This window comes from Apteryx rowi, unplaced genomic scaffold (assembly GCF_003343035.1).
Source record: "Apteryx rowi isolate R43461 unplaced genomic scaffold, aptRow1 scaffold_6, whole genome shotgun sequence".
In the NCBI taxonomy this organism is placed as follows: Eukaryota; Metazoa; Chordata; class Aves; order Apterygiformes; family Apterygidae; genus Apteryx; species Apteryx rowi.
Genome location: NW_020450871.1, coordinates 1 through 20,748, shown reverse-complemented (window position 1 = coordinate 20,748; position 20,748 = coordinate 1). Strand labels below are relative to the sequence as shown.

Sequence of the window (20,748 nt, the reverse complement as noted above, 5' to 3'; positions counted from 1 at the left end):
CTGGRGAAGACATCCCCACCCCACACGCTACTTAGGAGACATGAAGGGGAAGGACAGTTAATATCCACCTCCATGCTCAAGGCACCGAATTTGGTTTGTAGCAATTAATTCCCATCAATGTACTGCTATCAAGAAGGGGTCCACACTGACCACCAGTCCACACATACTTCGCAAGTGAAGGCATGGGTGATATACATGTTATATATGGAGCTTGTCTTACTGGATATGTCCCAGCAGAAGCTGCAGCAGCCGCCAGCCAACCTGGAAGACAATGTGCCATGATTTTAGTCACAAATCCGTGACAGAGGCTCATTCCCACGGTCCAGCCCCTCTCTGGCTTAATAGACTCTGAACATCACTCTCATCTCACTAAGTTATTTTATTCTTCCTTCTTGACACAGTATCTCTCAGAATCATTCCTGTTAGACCTTTCCATTGCTTTCTCTTTGATATTGTGACAACTGGCTGACAGGGTGGGCAGACGTGAGGTACTCCTCTACCTGCTTGGGGTTGAGCTGGTGGGGGACAGAAACGCAGCGTCTTGTTTGACATGAGGGATTGCACGCACTGTCCCCATGCTCTGGAGAACAGCCTTGTCAATCCCCCTGCACTGCTGCCGGCAGGGGAAAATGTGGAGAAACCCACCATCTGGACAAATGGAGGTTGTTCCTACGGTCCATCCACCCAGGCCCTCAGCCGTGCCTGTCACCTGGAGAGCCTCTCAGTGCCACTGGCAGTAAAAGCCTGGGAACTGCAGTGGGCAGATGCACATGGTCTGGCTGATTAAGCACAGTGATCAAGAAACCCAAAGAGGAAAAGGCAGGGGAAGGGGCACGGGAAGGGCCTCCTCTTCTCTCCAGGACTTGTTTGCCCAGTATCCTTTGTGCACCATGGCCAGATAGCCAGTCAGTGATCAGCCCGGAGGCCAGACAAACCATGCTTATACTTCCATGATGTCTTTAGATCTGCAGCATCTACTTGTCTCTTACAGCACCCTCATCCTTATGTCGAGTGCAGCTAAGTGAGTTGTATTTCATACGTTTCCCCTGCTAAGTCCTCACCTTGATTAAAATCACCCTATTCTGCAGAGCTGTGCATGATGCAGACAATGTCAGCATGTGACAGCCCTCGCTCCAGACCCGTCCGAGAGCTTGGCAGGGATTTACGTAAAGAAATGAACCTGTCACTACCGGCTCTTGGCAGGCCTGTGCAAGCTCTCCACCTGTCTACACCTTGTTTTCCAACTTTTACATTGTCCCCTAATGACAACTGCCTTCCCCTTTTTTTTGGCTGCATCACATACTGCTTAGGACAGCAGGATTTTCCAGCTACCTACTGTTGCATCCAGGCCGCCTTCTCACTCCCTTATCGCTGCAACTTCCTCCCTTTCACCTCYGGCCTTTTCTTAGCACCCAGAGGACTCGCGCCTTCCCTGTCACAGTGAATGCCCTGCCAATGGAGTGATGCTGGAAAGGTGATGAAACGAAGGCTTAGGAAACAGCAGCAACATAGACAGCCTCAAATCACCCCGACATTATTACTATTTACTTCAGATTAGGAGCCAGGCAAGCTCAGCATCCCCTGCGTACAGACAGACAAAAGCAAAAAGTAGAGACTTCCCACTAGTTTCCAACAGGACAGAACAAGTGAATGTAACAAAAACAACACGAAATGAGAGGTGGTGAGAGAGGAGAAGGCAGCCATTAGAGGCTCCTGGGGTTACACGGGCAGCTTGACACGCACAATGTGATAACACTGAATCACTGCGGAGCTGCAAACAATCMCCTGAAGCCAACTGTCTTCAGTGACTTCGGATCAGGCCCTACAGCTGTCAGGAGGCTGCAACGGCAAYAGGGATCACCCTGACACCCACCTCGCCTCCTGCTTTTTAGAAGAAACGGGCCCACAGAGAAGCTAGCCTGAGGCAGGCCGAGCAATGCCCAGCAGGCACGCGCAGCTGGGGCCAGAGACCACGCACRGTGTGCTAAAGCCTCCGTGACTCACGGCCCCGTGTGCCCACTTCAGGGAAGCAGGGTCAGGATTCAGGTGTTCTCTATACATATTTGGTCGGCAGTGACTCACAGGGGAACGAGGAGGAGCCGAACCCCAAAACTATAAGCACAGGAACATCCTCCCCTCTGGGGAAGGAGGAGGGAGAAGCTTGCCCCCAGCGTGCTGATTTATCATGCGTCGCTGTGTCTTGTGGTTCCTCACACCATACTGAGCAGTCCCAGGGCAGGAGACTCGGTCAAACGCTTGGCAATACTTGGGCACAGAAATCAATGGAATGGGACACTCTTATCACTCAGTAAGGATGGAGAAGAAGAGGAAGAGGAGGAAGAAGGTAGCTTTCTGGGGTGTGGATGTGTTCAGCAGCCTAATGACCCACATTAGGAAGGGGATTATAAAATGGCTTGTAGGAAAGCATGAAAGGAGTCTCTAATTAGTATAACAACTATCTGCTACACCTTTTAAATCATTTAATTAATGGAGAACTGTCACTAAGTAACAGGCAAAGGAGCCATAGCTTGCCAAACACAGCACCTTCCTCTAGCCCTAACACACAAAAGTTTGCTCCTAGAGAAAGCTGTGAAAGCGTTACAAAAGCATAACGAAGAGTTCAGTGCCAGAAGCCAGCCCTGAGGCCATGCTTCCCTGCTTGCAGACAAAGCCAGCGTTGTTTCTACCATGATAATTGCTTCCTGCTCACCCCAGGACTGGACCTTGGAAACACACAGCCAAGCCCTCTGGCCCCCGTCTTGGGAAGTTCTGAGGCGTATGCTTAACTTTAAGCATGTGAATCGTCCCACGGACTCAAAAGGGCAGTGCTCAGAGACACCCACTGGGGAGAAGGAGGAAAAGGAAGACTGGCTTCTTGCTCTGCAGGATCAGAGAGGTCCCCAACTCAATACGTCACAAAAAGTCCTCACTGTATGACAACAAATCCCCCGTTGCACTAGGTCACAATAAAGGCTATGGACTCAGCTTGTGACACAAAGCATCTAAGACAYGTGGGCATTGCTCTGGGATTAATGCCCTTCCAAAACACTGCTTTTATTCCCATGCTTTGTTAGCAAAGTACTCCAGGCTGTCAGGAAGCCTCCCATAAAGGAACATGCATGGAAAGACCAGCTCCCTACCCACAGAGGTTGTGCTGCTCACAGCTGCTGCTCTCCACCGTCCCACCTCACTGAAGGCACTTCAGTGCCACAAAGCTGCTGAGCACTGCCCGTCCCCCCCAGTGCTTCTTAACCTTTACAATAAGGCCATTCATTCTGATAACGTGGCATCACTACGCTTGGATCTCCCATGCTTTCCCTGCTAAGATTAGCCAACGGTCCCTTTGAGAAAGATGTTTTAAGGACTTTCAGAAATTGGTGTCTTCTCTTTCATTTCTCTTTGATCTATCCCCAACAGGGACAGTGCATGCAAGCTGTTACATTCAAATTCTCTACAAGTTCAGGGCCTTTCCTCCATCTCCAGTTATCTAGGGCTTTTTACATAAGAAAATGAACAGATAGATGGGGGCAAGCATGGCCCAACGAAATGGAGTGATTTCCCAAGGCTATATGCTAAGCCAATGGCTGATGTTAGAACATATCACCAAAATTACTGATCCACTAGATTTAAAAAACAGTTGCTTTAGAGAGCCATTAATTTTTACAAGCAATCTGTGTACTTCTTCTGGACAGATGTATCTCTCCTTATACAGGATGGCAATATAAACTTTTCAGATTTTCATCAGGGTGTCCACAATACACTGGTCAGTTGTGAACAGCAAGGAATAAAGAAAAAAAGAAGTGATCTGCCTACTTGCTTCCCTTCCCTTAGTATTGAGAACTAAGCCTACTCCAGAGAGAAAGATTCTCTCCCTTTTTGTAGCTGTTCCCTAGCTGGTGTCTTATTAGCTTGTTTGTAATGTTGTGAGTTCATGTTTTTTTTGTCACCAACATTCATTGCAATCATGATCTCAAGTCTGATGAGGAATGAAGGACGAAGTGCTGATGCTTTATGAAAAAAACAAAGATCCTGCTTTGGAACCCCTTAGTACCAAAAAAAATGGAGGAGGGGAAGAAAAGGAATATAAAAAGAAACAGATCCAGATAAGAATATTTCTTAAGTAACTGCTTTCCCAGAGACATCTGGATACTCTAAAAAGGGGGCAGCGAGCAGACAGACAGACAGCTCTGCAATGACAGAGCGAGAAGGAATTCTAATTTTGTCCTTCTACTTTGTTTATTAGGAAACTAATATATTTTGGATCACAGATACAACAATAAACAAGCATAACTAAAGGCTGGGGATTTAGAGAAACAACCAAAATAATTTTCAATGGTCTTTCAGCACAACTCTTCCTTTTGAGGATTATCTCAACTACAGCTGCTAGTGAGGACAATTGTCCTGGGACAACCATCAACCTCGTGGTAGTACTCACCAACCGAAAGGAGGAAGCCCAGTCCCGAGTGCAAAGATGTCATTCTTGCAAAGATCTTCAGAGTGCCCACACATGGAAGGAATTGCCTTATTTCAGCCGAGAAAAATCAAGTATGAATAGTATTTAATTGCAAAAACCAACTCTGAGACTAGTAAAGACGTTCACTCAAATGACTGTCTCACAAGCAAGTGTACACATGCCAACACCCTTCACAAAATCTACCTGAAACTGGACCCAAAGCACATGAAACACTACTGAGAGTCCCCTCTGCCTGGCAGAGCGCGGAGCTACATGCAGAGAATTCAGCTCGTTAATCTAGATCTGCTGCCAGAGATGCCCTAAAGTAAGCAAACTCCTCTTTGGTGGAGGAGCGTGAGAGGTTACGCAACTCCGCTCGGAGTGCTAGTTGCGACACTCACCTGCGAGCCGCTAGTCACCCGGCCCTTAGTGTGGAGGGCTACGAGCGCGGAGGGCTGCTTTTCACTGAGCCAACCGGGGCGTGTCTCTGCCTTCTCAAAACTGCATCTGAAATTACAGGATGGATCTGAAGTGCCGGACACACCTATAAGTCTTCGAGAATGCAAAGGTTTGGCAATACAAATAAATGCAGGTGTTATTTGTTAATGCTGGCCATCCCCTAGGATACGGCAGGAAACACTAAGCCCAAAGTGAGGCTGCGTGGGGTGGGCAGGATGAGCGCGGTGAACAGGCCTGTTCCCCCCTTGTCCTGCACAGGATTCCCGTTTGCCATTCACAGGAGGTATCCACAAAGCGCAGAACTAAATTCTAGAGAAATGCTTGCCCCCAGGAAGTTTTGCTTGAGTGCAGTTTGAAGCGTTTGGCCCTTTTCTTAAGATTTCTTAAGATTTCCCAAACATCTCCACCTGGGAAACCCCACACAGAAAGACACGGCAGCTCTTCCTTTGGCCAGCCAGGCCACTTTCAGACCACAAGTATTTCCAGCTAGGATCTCTGCTTCAGGCTCAGTGAGATCGATGAACTGAAGCATGTAGCTGCCAAGTCAGGGTAGAGGAATCAGGATAGCTGAAGCCAAAAATGCAGCCTGACAGTAGCATGACATCAGATAAAAAGCTAGGACTGGTGCAGACACATCCCACAGCACAGCTGTCTTTCAACTTCTCATGATAGAACTTCACTTGCAGGGGTGCTCAGAGGTGCTCATGGTCCACTGGACTCAAATTGAGGTGCCTGACACCTGCACCCACAAGTGCAATGTGGGTCCTTGTGTCCATGCTCACCACAGCAGCTCATGAGCACCCACACGCAGCATGACAGACTACTGAGCAGGGATGCTATTATCCAAAGGAAAGTTCTTGGCAACAGCTCCAGAATTGCAGTCCCTGAGATTCCTGTCTCCCTATCACCAGAAACGGCCTTTCACTCAACAAACCTTCATTTATTTCCTCTCTGCAAAGTTCCTAGGACATAACTTTATTGGCTTTCCAATTCCTGCAGGCTGCTCTATTCCAAAGTTTAATCAACATTCTTACTAAAGAGTTCACATGTGCTTAGCAGGAGTTTTTATGCAGGAATTGCATGCTGCAGGAACTAGGGAATGACATGATGGGTTTGCCCTGTTCCACTGGCTGAACAGTACTGTGGCTCTTTCCATGGTCTCCCCAGAACTGCATCAGCAGTCAAGGGACCTCCTGATTTCAACTGACTTGCCTTGTCCCTAAGCTAATAGTTATCCCATGAGCACCATCCCATGAGCTCCAGGAAAACCGGGCAACCGTAATCACAAGAATACAAATGAGACCTGCTGCAGATTCTAACAAGGGATGGATATTACATTATTGTCCAGGCATCTCAGACTTCTCACTGACCAGCACCCTTGGATCTGAGCCCCCAAGTCGCTAAGAAATTGCTCACAATAACTCTCAATTTCTCTGGATGCAGCACTGTAGTTCTCTATTCTCAGATTGAAAATCTTTGTTTACTAGCTTCCATGATGCTGTACAAGGGAAAATTTTCTATAAGCCAGTTATGTCCTAGGCTTAGACTTGTCCCATCATGCCCAGCTATAATACATGGGTTTATGACAGCGCAGAAAAAAAAACCTGTTGTTGACTCACAGTACCACCATGCACCCAAATCCCTGCTTTCTCTGCACTCCCAGTTTTCTTGCAACATTTAACATGTTTATCAGCTATTTTAGAACTAATACAACAACACTGACTCACACATGTAGTTTGTCTGACTCAGAGATGCACAGGACGCTGATCATTACCATGTCTGTCATCAACACCCATCATAAGCCACTCACATCTACATAAACTTGAAACACATCATTTTGTAAATAGCCAGAACCAAAGATTCCCAGTTAAAAGTGAGAAGCCTCTTCTTCAGAAAATTCAAACGAGGTCTCCTTGATATGGACGGGAGATCCTTCAGTCAGGTTTCAAATGCCACAGCTTTCAGTGTCTTGCACTTTTTGGGAAACMGCCTTTGCAAGCAGGCCACCCACAGAGAGAGGGTCGGATACGCATGCGCTGCTGTGAGCCTCGGATCACACAGGTAGCTGGAAGAACTGTGGATCCACGTAAGAGTTACCCAAGACAGCAACAAACACTACACAGCACCGCAGGCCTCTGCTGACTGTGGCCAGACCCACAGTTCTTCTCCAGGGCATCAGGAGGTGAAATGCAAGAACAGGAAAGGTGTCAAAAGCAGAAAAATCAACACTGAGCCTTAGTCAAGCATGAGGAAACCAGGGGAGGGGGACGATGCAGAATGTCAGGATTTTCTGCTTGTGTCAGTCAGGAAATCACGCATAGCTAAAGAGTGTACAGAGCACCCCCCTCATGGGGAGAGAAAACAGAGTTCACAAAGGCAAGGAAGAGCTTTCATCTGTAAATAAACAGGTGTTTTTCTTAGTTCTGGTCGCAAGGTGTCTGAGCAGAAGCAGAAGCTAGTACCTGGAGTTTGTGTCCATCCTTTAGCAGCTACAAGCCCTGAGCACAGGTGGGAATCCAAGACTGCTAGGTGTGGTGCRGACAAGGTGGTCTTCGATTCAAAGAGCATACAGTCTAGGAGAAGGCAACAGATGGAGGAGTTCAAAGATCAGAGGACAGGCAATGATTTCAACACAGCAATAGGTAAGCCACCATCACATTTTTTTGCATGCTTCAAAACCAAAGGAAAATTGTAAGGATTATAACAGAGTAAGACTGGAGCTGATTTGTGGTTATTGTGTCTGGTCAAGTAAGTCTAAGACCTACAGGTGGCCTGCAGATAGAGGATTTTTAGCTTTTGGATGCAATGCCACATCCAGCCTCAGCACTATGCAGCACTGGAGGCCGAGAAGAGCAGTTTGGCCTTTTTCAGGTTTTCATACACAGATCCCAACCTGGCCCAGCCCAGGGACACAGACCATGTTACTGCAGGAGGCTCGGCACTGCTTAGCGCAGCAGCACAGTCTTCAGACCGGAGCAGGGTAAGATCACCCCGATGGATGGCCAGAGAGGAGAATATCACAGTCTCACACAAAGTGACATGAGTCTGGACAGGCAGGTTTTATGTCCACAAGTTAGCAGTAACCTTCATGCTAACTAGAAGGGATGTGGCCTAGGAGCTTTATTCCTATTATCTGAATATCCTCAGCAGCACACAGTGATCTGGGTGGTAACCGTGACTAAGCAAGACTGAGATATTCACAGCCCACACCTGGGCAGATGAGTCTTTCAGGGGACAGGGCTTAGCATGCTCTGAGCCCCAGAAGTGGAGCTCTCCCTGACAATAGCCTCTTCTGCACCCTGTTCCCTTTCTAAGCCCTGTTCTCCCCACCCTTTATGAACTTTTCTCTTTTTTCAGCATCATGCTTCCTGGCTGCGCACGAACGGGAACCCACAGCATGCAACACAGATGCTGGCAAAACTCCTTCTCCGTGGGCGACAACTAGAGATCTCCTCTCACCTGAGGAGCACAAAGCTGGAAGGGGCTCTGATACTGCCCCATCCATCCCTCGCCCCTTGGTGTGATCATATTTTTTAGATATATATATCTATCTCCAGGCTGACAGAGGTGCAGCCAGCCTGCCCTTGCATAGGCCGATAAGGGGGATTTTCAAGCTCGCTTGTAATAACAACTTCTCTCAACACAGTAAATTAGGAGACCTCTCTCTGCCTCCCTTCCCTCTCTCATTTCTCCCTCTCCACAAGCTTCCTCTTCCCTAAATTGAATAAATCCAATGCCTTCAATGTCACCTTCCCTTCTGCTCTAATGCATGTCTTTCCCTGTGATAGCAAGCGAGGAGCGAAGCCCAGTTTTGCATCATGATCTCTAATGTGCACACCACGGGGCCTGGGTAAGAGGGGAGCCAGGAAAATCTGCAGTAGAAGGGCAGGAGGGGGCCAGGTCTGAGATGCGGTTTGTACCATGGGAAAATGAGTCAGTGCATTAACAACCTTCTTCTTACCTGGCCTGACTGTGCATGTGTGGCTTCAAGTATGGCTCAAGTGTTCTTCATTTCCACTACATTGTGCAATAGATTTCCTAGGTGTTCCTGCCATGTTAAGCCAGGTGTGGCAACAGACAAACCCTTCCTGGTCCCGTCTCCAGCACGCACCCCACCCACCCTGCTCAGCCCAAAATCACTGCACTTCCCCATGGTTTTCATGCAAAGCAACATGGGCTTTGTGCTTTTACAGAAAAATCAGGTCTCCCATTACTTCGGGAGAGCCCCCAGGGAAAGCAGAGCTGGGTTAGTCAGATAAACGCTCACACTACAGGTGAAAAACACGGCAGCAAACATGGGCCCAAGGACTAGCAAATTGCAGGAGAGCGCACTATCCTAGAGGGGTCAATACAGAACATGTGACCATGGTTTTGGTGCCGTATGTGCAGGATGGGACTCACACTTTTACTAACGTAAGATAGACCACAGGTGAGCTCCTCTGCAACCTTGCACGGGCCACTGCAACTTGGACTGAGTCCAGACAGCACCGCCACTGCACTCCTTTTCATTAACCCTAAGCCTCCCCAGAGGTTTTTTTTACGCTGCTTCTTTATAGATCCCTGTAAAGAAGGAAAAGTGTTTCACAGGGCTCCCTATTCAGAGAGGCTGCTTTCATTTGGCTCAGCACTGGCTCAAATATGGGCAGAGATTTAAAAGCCTCTTCATGCCACGGCACTATTCACACGCAACGTCATGTTGTCAGCCAGTAACAGCACAGCAACAGTTTTTACTGTGGAAGTCTTTATAAAACCAAATGAATTTTCTCAGAAATTTCCAGGAATCCAGAGAGGTGCATTCTAGATTTAGGCAAGTCATTTACTGTCTTTGGCTTTTACTGGATGAAGGGGCTACAGAAACAGACTTTGCAGGCGTGCATCCAAGCTACAGGTGTTAATGTTTCAGAGCATATCACAGCCCTTAGGAGACTTCACTTAAGCACATCACCGGCTAGAACTGAATGACTAAAAACTATAGTGCCATCAATAAAACCCACTAACCAGCGAACATGGCTACTTTTGCACAACCACACAAGAGGAAAAGGGATCCGAGTGTCTCCTGTATCTCAGCGAGGCCCTGTCCTCCCCTTCTGGAGGAAGGCCCACGTGGGCACGCCACTGGGCTGCAGCGCAGAGCATCAGCAGCTGGCCACATCTGCCCAAGGCGCAGCAGGCATACAGACATGCCTGCGGGTTAGGCTTTTTTTGCATCGCTCTTTGCTTCCCATTCCTCCAGGCTCTCAGCACACTAGGGCCACGCTGGCCCTGGTACAGGGGATGCCTGCATTTCTCCCAGCGCCTGGCTCCTAGGCAATGCATGACGAGGAAGTAAATACGGTTGTTCACTGTTCTTGTGAGCACAGAGACATCCCTTACGATAGGAGGCTTATTCAGACAACACATAACCCAGAGGCGTCAGGAGGAGAGGTTTAAGAATAGGAACAGCAGCACAAAAATCAGGAAACTTGCTGAAGAGAAACTAAAAGGGGCAGTTAAAAGACTAAAATTTTGCAGGTGGCATGGAGATTATATAAGGACACACTGGAGGCTGAAAGCAAATGCACACCACCTTGCAAAGAAAATCAAACTGTAATAGTTGAACAGAAGGGCAAAGGAGGCTATTAGAAGTAAGAAGAAATCCTTCAAAAGCTTGATGTTATTTTTCTGTTTCTCATTAGCTGTCTCATAAGAAAGAAATCTGTCAGGACCCTGAAGGGCCACAGCGTGATCTAGGTATAAAAAGAGGATCTGGAGAGATACAACTCTAACAGGAACATTAAATTCATTCTTTGTATCCTTGTTGCTCATGCTAGAGCTCTTCATTACATGAGTACACTAAAAAAATGAATTTCGTATGTAGATTTTGACAGAAGAGGTTACAGAACAAAATACTCACATTGAATCACATCAAAATACCCAGAAAAGGTAAACTACAGCAGAGAGTCCTGGAGGAGCTCAACACGACATGGCTGCAGTGTCCAACCCTTCACCTGAATAGGCCTCTGGACCACAGGGCTGAAGGTGATAGGAAGGTCTCCAAGGGAGACTGGGCAGAGGACCAGAAGGACGGACAGAGCTGTGAAGGCCAAGTCTCGCTCTAGAGCAAATCTCTTCTCTTCGGTGGGGAAAGGAAAGGATGGGCTCGCTGTCAGAATCAAGTGAGCTGGGTGAGCCCTTTCAAAGGGTTGTGCCTAGAGCGGACTTAAAGGGATGAAGACAGAGGTGATGCAAAGTCCGTGGTATAAGGTATGAACAGCTCCAAGCCCATAAAAGAGGTGTTATGACACAGTTATCACTTGCACTTGGCTCACCTTTTATGCTCGCTGTATAAATCCCAGGCTTGCTGAGACCTGGCACATGAAGGAAGACACCCTGATAACTGAAGCAAGACTCTGTGAAACCTCTCCCCTCCTTATCTCTCCAAAAACGCAAACAAGGAAGCACTCCTAAACAAACACCCGCATTTGACAACTGCGATTTCAGTGGCAACAAACCAACTCACATTGCTCCATGGCTCACTGCTCCCCCTGCACAGCGGTCTTACCCTTACTCCTGCTGCCCTGGACCAAAACAGCTGCTGCCCTGGACCAAAACAGCTGCTGCCCACATGCAGAATCACAAAAAAAGAGTCAAGAGAACCCACAGGGCATTCATTAGCCCATCTCCTGGCCTAAGAGTGGATCAGTCTTACATCTATCTACTTTGCCCACAACAATCTTCTGGGTTGGCACCCTGAAAGATTTTGGTTTAAGGCAGAAGACGCATTTCTGGAAAGTCCCATCTTGCAGATAACCTATAAATAAGGTTTTTCCCCTTGAATGTCATGCTGCAGTCAGCGTTGATAGGAAGAGAGAGAGCTTTAGCTTAGATAAGCAACTTTGATGTCTGGCATCATGGCCTTTGCATCACAGAGTATTTTGGCCCTTTTTGGCTGCGTAGCCTCTCCTTCCTCTGGGAATCAACGGATTCAGACGGACCAAGCAGAGGGGTGGTTCAGATTGGAAAAGGAGGAGGCTCATCACACCTGCAATTATGTTGCACAATTATTTGCCTCAAGGGGTGGCAGGTACTAGAAGTGATCACTGGTTCAGAAAGCTGAACAAAATGTGAACAAAATCACAAAAGATACATTCACTGAGAGCTACCAAACATGCAGACACCACCCTTGGCTCAGGAGCTCCCCAAACCACAAGGCGTGTGAGACAGGAGAGTACACCGGGGAACACGTGACACCCTCTTGCTCTTCCTTCTCCCCTAAATGTACACTATTGATCCCTGTTTGAGACAGGATAATGGGTCAGGCCCAGCATGGCCATTCTTTTAGCTTCTCCAATTTCATTTTATTGCTGCATATTTTGAGAAATTACACCATTAGATATATTATTAAAGCAAGTAGAGTTTCAAATTGACAGAACTGATTCTTATCTCGGCATAGATACTTAAAAGAATACATAAGTGCACAGTACACATCCAGCTACGTGCCTACGTGTTATGTACCTGCTTCTTATATGCCAACTATAGAAAGATTTTTATAAACAAGGTAATATTTGGTTCAGTAAGCAGCTTGTCTCACCCCTGTTTGCTCAAGCATTCGGTTACAAGCCAGGAGCGCACGAAGAGAAATGTTGTTGGCTTCAAGATGCGACTCAACCCACACCTACAAATGCCTGTGGGGTCACCAGAACCTCACACTGAAGGTTTGTGTTTTTACAGCTCACACAGGACCATCCCTCCTCACCTCCCCGCGCTAACAGGCAATCCCTCCAGCAAAGCAGCCATGGAAAGAGACCACCTGAAACCCTGCACCAAGCTGTCTCTCTTCAATTGCTCTCCCCATGGCACTCCTCAGCAGATGGTGGGAGCCACATTTCTTGCCTCTAACAGTGGCAGGCCTTTACTCCAGGCTACTTCTAAGTTACAGAGGAGGAGAAAGAAAAGCTGAGGGTCTCGGAGCCCTGCCTACCATCACACACACTGAATCCTCAGCCACCTCAAGACTAGAACCCAGTCCTGATTTATCCCCTCTTGCAGTAACTCCAGGGCAAACCCTGCTCTAGCCACTCAGCCCTCCCAGAGCTCTTCTCTGCATGCTGCTAAAGGAAGTGTCATGTAGGCTAATGCAAAGACAGCACAGATGATTAAAATTTGGGACGTAAAGGCCAATTAGCACTGAACATCAGCATTTATGCCTGGAAGTAAAACTCATCCTCCATATGACACTTTGCCCGAGGTTCACACAAGACATTTTGCTTGTTTTCCACCACCCCTCCTCCTCCTCATCTGTAATCATGTTTGTGTTGCATGAAGCCAAAAACCACCTGCATCTGACACTCAAATGCTGTCCTAAATTATAAGCCTGAACAACTTTTAAAAAAGGAAAATACTCTGAAGTTTGATTTTCCTCTCTTAGCAAGGTTTCTGCTGGTGCTGGTGAGTGGCTGGCTGCACTGGAGAGTAGGAATGTTGTTTAACAGTGCCTTAACCCTGCCCCTTTAGCTACCCATTTGGGCAGGATCTTGGGGCTATGCCTCCCGGAGGCATTCCTGACGTGTCAGTGGCCAGAAGTAAGAAGCACAACCAGTTTTAAAGTCACTGACGTTAGTGGAAGACAAGTTTTCAGCAGGATGAGGCTCGAAGCTGACACCCGTTCCCAGGAGCCCAGCCCAGCCTCAAAAGGCTACTCAGGCCATTAAAACGCTGGCCCTCAGCCAACAGATCCGGCTGCACACGGTGCCCACAGCACGACAAGCATCCGTTACCAGCGCTCCAGGAGCAGCACTGGCCGTGCCCGCTGCGGTGCCGCGGCCTCACGACCGCCCCAACGGCTGGCACGCTGCGGGAGGGCCAGGCAGGGAAGGGTGAGGTGCCGTCGGTACCCAGCAACGCTTCTGCCCTGTCCAGCTCTGCCGTGGGTATCGCCAGCACTTAGACATCTCTATCATGTGCTGAAGTGCTGCAAAAAAAGAGGCTATAATTGACAGGCACCCCTTATCCTCGAACACAGAGAAGCCCTGCCTCTACATTTATAGCTTCGAGAAGATGGTCTCCCGAGTCAGCCGCCTGCCAACAGACTTTGCGTGTTCGCAGTTCCTTCCCCTTACAGCAAGGCTGACACCTTGTGATGCAGCAGAGCAGTCTAACCTCCCTCTCCTACATGAACATATAATTATATCTGTGTTCATAGAGTCACCTATGCTGGGTGACAGGTCATACACGAAGCCTTAAGAAAGGGAGAAAAAGAGAAAAAACCCGCCTTGCAAAGTCCCAGAGATCTAGCTCATGAAGTGGAAAGCCTAACTCAGTCATTAGCAGGACTGAAACCCATCTCTCACTCTCCCCAAAWCCCCATCAGCCAAAGGCCCCCTGCCCTCAACATGCTTCTTAAGTACCTTCTCCGAGCTGCCACCTAGCGCCTTGCCAAGCTGAGCACCTGCAAGGGGTTTGGCTTCAGCTCAGTGCCCAGCCTTGCCCTGCCTCTAGCAGCAAGGTGCTCTGCAGCGTAGGCCAGGGAAGGCTTAAGCCCTTCACGCTGCATGTGCATGTTCGATAAAAGTAAACATGTGCCAAGCAGGACAATCTATGAGCCTGGCTGAACATCAGCTTCAGAAGAGGACATGGAGCCAGGAGACCAGCATTTTGCCTGGCCGTGTCCTTAGTTTCCAGGACAGGAAGGGCAAGAGAAATACAGGATATTAAGCAATGTGTCCAAAATTACATGCCAAGGTCAGAGTTGTAACGAGAACTGGGGAGAGGAAAGCAAGAAAAGCCTCCCAAGTCAGTTCCCACTGCCCCTGCCTCCTGCAACCTGCCAGCCCTCCAGTTACCCATAAGGATCAAGCCTTCCCTGGCTYGGTGGGCACAGCCTCCAAGGTGCGCACAGCCCTGCGGCCCTCGCAGGGCCTTTTCACTGGCTCGTGGGCTCAGGACATCTGCCACACACCCCTGGGGACCAGGAGATGACAAGGGCCGTGCGAGCACCAGAGGGCACCAGGAGATCAGCACTGCTTCTCTGCCAGCCTGTCCTAGGAGTCCCTGCTGTGGCCACTGGATGTCTCCGCTAAGTCAGATACCGGGGGTGTCATAGGGACATAGCTGTTGTAATCACACTGGAAGATTTCACAAAACGGTATCCGTTCTGAAGGAAACTCCACCGGAAATATTCAGGACAAACGTTACTCATTTCTGGTAACTTCTCAACCACCTGTTCTTTTACATTTGTTTTCACTCCGGTTCAGATTAACACCATATTTTGAATTGTAACAATTTCTCACAGACAGAAATACCAAAATTCAACCATATGTGCATAGCAGGCCAAATTCAGACTGTTCGCTAGGACAACACTCACTTCTATGCGTACCCATCACAAGCCCCCTCCATACAGACGATGGCTGAGCCATCATTTCCCTGGCTCAGCCCCCAGACCCCCAGGCAAGTCCACTCCTCCTGAATGAGCATCTGCTGGAGACTCATCAAATGAACAGTAGCAGAAATCTGCCTCTATGGTTTTGTTTTCGTGCTAGAGCAATAGCTTATATCAAACTGAAGTGGGATGGACTGGCATTAATGTCAAAGCTAATTTGAGCCTAGACAGGGAAACTGAGAGATGTCCAGAATGGCTATTTTCTGTAAAGATTTAACTACTATTGAGAAAAAATAAATAAATAAATAAAAAGGAGCCTGTAACTATTGCTGAACTATACCATACTATAGCTGTAACTATTGCTGAAAGGTCAAGGAGAATTACATGCCATGTGACAAATCTGAAATGGAAAGAGCATCCAAAGGGAAGGGCAGGCAACACAATGATGCCACAGAGACCCTGGGCCATGTATGACAACAGGAAAAACAAAAGTGCACACAACAGCCAGGGAATCTAGCTTCCAAGCTAGGAACCCAACTTCTCATAGGGGAAGGAGGAAATGAAGGAGATGTAATAGATCCTGCTGCAGGCCACAGTGCAGAGACACCCCACTGAAGTCAGTGAAGTGGGTCCAGACTTGCATAATGTTAAATGACATTACAGTCAGGTCCTTTATTTTTTTTAACCGGTTGCAGTGTCACCTCAAAAGGCTCACAAAGACGGCCCGCTTCGTCATAGTATTGACTGGTTGTAATGCAGCAATTTGATAACAACAGGTAAGGCAGATAGATGGCATAGCAACAGCAAGACTGACTAAGCTTTGGGAGATGAAGCATGACAAAATATGCCAGCTGTGAGGTGCTTTTGAGAGACCTTTTTCCCAGGTCATTCATTCTTCAGAAATGAATGAGCAAAAATTAACCCAGATTGGGTTGTCATTTATACTTACCTTCCTTCCAGCTCCCTTATCCCATCAGATGACCTGTGATGGAGCCTAACTTCTCTCTCACTGAGATTTTAGCCAGTTGTTGGATGCATCCCTTGAGATGTGAGGGGGTTTCTCAGATGTACAGCGGTGGCTAAATCCTGCGGATAAAGGTACGACAAAAAGGTTAAGACAAGCTATAGCATGCAATCCCCATCCCATTACACCGCCTTCCCGCTGGAAAGGGCCTGACTGCTATGAAGCGGCACATCAACGGGATGGCCGTACCTTCCCATTCACTTGCCCTAGACGCAGCAGGCACGAGGCCGAGGCCTCTCCTGCCTGCTCCAGTTCACTAAACAGCCATTGCCCCACACAAGCAGTAATACTCGTAATTTCAGGAGCACAACAAAACTTACAAAAACAAGCCGTCACCCTTCCTTATCTTGGGTGAAGTATCCCAGGAATAATCCACGGTGCAGGATGGCCAAGCTAAATTACAAAAGTGTGCAATGATTCCAGAAGCAGAATTTAGGATGAAACTTCAGCCTCCCGATTTGCACTCCTGAGCACCACCACCTGCTCCCTACAGCCCCTCTGAGCTGTCTGTACGGTCCAGCTGTGGCTACAGCACCATTTCTACCTCGCCTCCTCTGAGAGAGAGGTATTTTTCCAGGGCGCAGGCTTATCTGGCTGTCTTGCTTACATGAGCGTCTGACATGTTATACAAAGCTTCCCGCTCTTTCCTGCCACCAGGCTCGATTAGCTTCTGACCATCCAACATGCTCTCTTGCACAAGTAGCTTGTACATTCACCAAGTCTAGCAGCCGAGACTGACAACTGTGGGTTCTCTAGTACTGACACGGACTGCAGTGATTTYCTCCGCCTCAATCCCAGCTTCAACAGAGTAGGTATCGCGCAGAGCCAAACCCCCCYGGGCTTCCACAAGGCTCCGTTACATTGCTTTGCAATGGCAGGAGGGCACYGTCCTTGGCCAGGGCTTATCCATATGCTTTTGAGAGGTCACTCACAGGCAGAAAGATAAGAGCTGGAATGTTTTTTACAAAAAGATGAATCGTGCCCTTATCATGAGCATAAACTGCTTGGAGGGCTGGTTGAACCACTGCATTGTGTTTCCTTTTCAACATCCTTGTCTTACAAYRTTTGCAAAGAAGAAAAGGTGAAAAGTAACCAAGCAGAGGTGTCCCAGTTTCCATGAAACTACCAGGCACTGCTTTGTGACAGTCTTCCAGGAACTGCACTGACATAAGCCGACCTGGCTAGAACCAGGTTGATTCACCGCTGACAYGTATGCTAATTGGAGACAGTTTCTCTATCTTTTCCATTYGCACCCCRGAACGAGCCTTAGGTTTTGTGAGTCTTATGCTGAAATGYAAGTGATTTGTTATTGTTGCATTTTAGACTGTCAGATAGCTGAAAACTGGGGGACTCTTTACTTCCAGAGATTCAGATCCATAGCTAACCTCACAGATTTTGTTGCTGTCTATGAAAACTTTACTGGGGTAAGAATATTGATTTAGACGCTTGGTGACATTTTACCASCCTAGAGCAAAACCATTTCCATTTCTTTTTAGGCAGCCACACAAATCCCCCTGGGGTTTATACTCTGAGAGTCAGAGTATTACAAAATCGTTTGAACAACAAACACAAAATGAGAACACGTGGCCCTTTCTCCCTTCCTTGGAAACAATGGGAATTTCTCCAGCTCCTTCAGGAGAGCCAGGATCTTCCCCTCTGCTACCGCAAGTCCARCTCTAAAGTTCATGACTCTTCCCTTGCATTTCAATTCCAGTAAGCCCCAGCGGGTTGACTCCTTTTGCCATAACAGAGCACCGAACAGAAAGGATRGATGTTACAGCTAGAGCACATGCACCTGGGTTCAGGTCCCGGACCTGATCCACGTTCCCTGCTTGTCTTTGAGTTCACAGAGATGATCATCAGATAACTTGCCTTTGTTTCTGGGGCAGACAGGGCAGAGACATGGGCTGTTTCCACACAGTATTTCAGAAAAGCCTCTGCTGGTGCCAGACTTGCTCTCGCTGCAACACCAGAAGGAGTTCTGAGAGCTACCCAGCTCGCTYGGGCCAAGCAKACACCCAGAATCTATCACTAACTTTTGGAAAATGGATCTGTTCCATTTTAATCCAACACCTTTAGTGCAAAGAACCTCTCCTACTTCATGACTCTAAAGGACAGAACAGGGTCTGCCTGGGCCTTATGCMACTACTTCATTAGGAACGTTAAATACCATAACCTGCRTTTTTCAAAGAGAAGAAAGAGCCTAGAACCAAGTCTCCTTGAGGACAAGGTTGTGCAGGAATGCTGCAGGGAGACACACGCTGACCCGGCCAGTTCRAGCAAGTACAGATGTGTAATTACAGTTACTTCTCTGTCTCTTTCCGCTCCAGATGGCCCCCCTGGAGGAGCTGACTGCYGTCCAGCTTGMCCACTTAACCCTGTCCCCAGACGCGTTCAGCTCTGTCGCTAACACTGAACAAATCTTTGACAGASCATCCAAGCCGCCGGGCCTCAATGAGTTGGCTGCTTACTGGGATGAGTTGAACTCTGCTTTAGAGGAGGTAACTGCGGACAGCTTGTTATTGGGGCTCAGTGGGAGAGCTTTGCGTGGGACAGAAGTTTCCCTAGGGTAAACGCGCAGTAACCTAGCCTGAAAGGAAGATGTTGCAACAAGTTTGCCAGGGAAGCTCGTAGCTGGCGTTGCATTCTGAGTCTCACTCTGCGAGACTCAGACCCTACAGCGCTCTGCTTCAGGTAAGAGCTGATCATAGAGAAAACACTCCCTGCTGGGTTACAGCATCACGACTAACCCAGCTTCTCCCAGAACCATGCAAGCCAGCTTTGTACCAGAGCAAATGTCTTTAACTCCCTGCATTCATCCRAAAGATGAAGCATAGGCCAAGACCTGAAAATTGAAGGTCTAGAGGGGAACACACACATTTGTTCCTCCAGCTGTGTTGAATTCATTTCAGAATGTTTGCCTGCTGCAGAACATCGAGGTGGGGGCATCAAAACMACCTTTTTTCTTCCATCCTGATTTTGTTGGAAGCTCTGCCTGTGTGTAACTTGGTGCTTCAGACTAATTTTGCCAGGTCTTGGCTGCACTGTTACAATGCTGTAAAATCCTTAGGGATGTTGCATGTTCTCCTAATACTGATGGGGTAGAAATGGAAACCGCATCACGTGGYGCCATGGTGGCAGARCAAGGCCAGGAGAYGGGTGCTYTCAGTATTCTCRCTCTTTTGTCTTTTAAGTCTTCACCAGTCACTTGATTTGGCATTTGCTTACTTCATGTACTAGCCCACAAGCTGCCGAAATCAAGTAGTAATTGGACCCAAGCTTTATCTTGGGACAGGATATTTGGAAGGCCTCGATTTGGACTCRCTTTGCCCCCGCTGAAATCAATGACAAACTCCCCAGGCAACAACAAAGCCAGGCTTTTTCAACCCCTTCTTCTGATTTTTCCAATATATTTATTCTTAGGACAGCCAGAGARAACAACCCCAAAATATTTCATGAGAGCTTTTAGCAAGCAGGTTTGTCTCCCAGGAGTCCTCACTCACTCCCGGCTTCTTCCGTCTGTAGAATTGCTGGGATCAACACAGTCTTCTCCAAAATCCCTGCAGCTGGCAAAATGGATGTATACAACTACACTCTGCATTTCTCACCCAGAAGTCCGAGGTCACCGGTAACACCTAATTCAGCTAATTATCTCAGTTCAGCTCATTCTCTGGGAGCTCTGTCACCCTGTGCAAGTTGTGGGACAGAGCTAATCACTCTGTTCCTTTGCTCRGTACCTTCCAAGCGGCTTGATTAAGTAACTACAGATGGTTCTTCTCAGAATTCATTCCTGTTCACAGTACGAAAATAAAACACGCTGGCAGAACATGCCACTGAAGGGCTGAGGCAAAGGCCATAAAAGGCAATGACTTCAAGCCTTTCCTTTGACCTCAAGGTGCTTTAGCAATCCTCAGTGGTGATCTGTACTTCAGTGCAGAATCTCCTCACCTCCTCAAGCTACCTGTTCTTCTCTGCCCTACCACAGGTCCTGCCCGCTATACCCAAGCCACAGCCAGACACTGGTTGTTACAGTTTCTTGGAAAAAGCTCCATAGAAGCACCTTACACTCAGTTTCGCTCTACCACCAACCCTTCGATGCAGTAAGTGTGCATGTTTCCAGGGTTACTTAAAAAAAAAAAAATGTTCGTGTCTCTTTTATACATGTGTGAATCCACAGTGCTCTGTTACCTACAAAGGCTTAATGAGCTCCTAGCAAGCACAACTGCTGACCCTCGGGGGCTCTGCCCCGGCGCCCTGGGCAGCAAGCTGACGCCCACAGTCACTTGTCCTTGCTCACCCGACACGGGCGCCCGCCTGCCTCTGTGCTGTCACAAGAGGCCAGCGGGGCACAGGGCCCGCAGCGCCCTCAGCCAGCACTCCGGCGGGGACCCTGCACCGTGCACGGACGCCTGCTGAGACTCTCCCACCCACCCGGTGGTCTTGGCTGCCCACAGG

The 20,748-nt window shown here is 48.2% G+C and overlaps 1 protein-coding gene across 8 annotated transcripts in view; it reads right to left on the bottom strand.

Moving 5' to 3' along the window:
- The window catches only part of MSLN (mesothelin), a 33,972-nt gene extending 17,285 nt beyond the window's left edge, over nt 1-16,687 (bottom strand). For 4 of the 8 annotated variants that reach the window (XM_026083195.1, XM_026083200.1, XM_026083201.1 and 1 more), the window contains exons 1-6: nt 16,614-16,687; nt 16,219-16,355; nt 7,375-7,485; nt 4,855-4,960; nt 4,436-4,521; nt 168-261 (exon numbers count right to left, since the gene is read on the bottom strand). In XM_026083195.1, coding sequence (XP_025938980.1) covers nt 168-261; nt 4,436-4,521; nt 4,855-4,960; nt 7,375-7,391 — 303 coding nt within the window. In that variant the 5' untranslated portion in view covers nt 7,392-7,485; nt 16,219-16,355; nt 16,614-16,687. Of the gene's footprint in view, nt 1-167; nt 262-1,332; nt 1,467-2,710; nt 2,778-4,435; nt 4,522-4,854; nt 4,961-7,374; nt 7,486-16,218; nt 16,356-16,613 lie in introns of those variants that run through there. The other 4 variants (XM_026083196.1, XM_026083197.1, XM_026083198.1 and 1 more) reach the window with 4 other exon arrangements.
- Between the last annotated feature and the right edge of the window lie 4,061 nt (nt 16,688-20,748).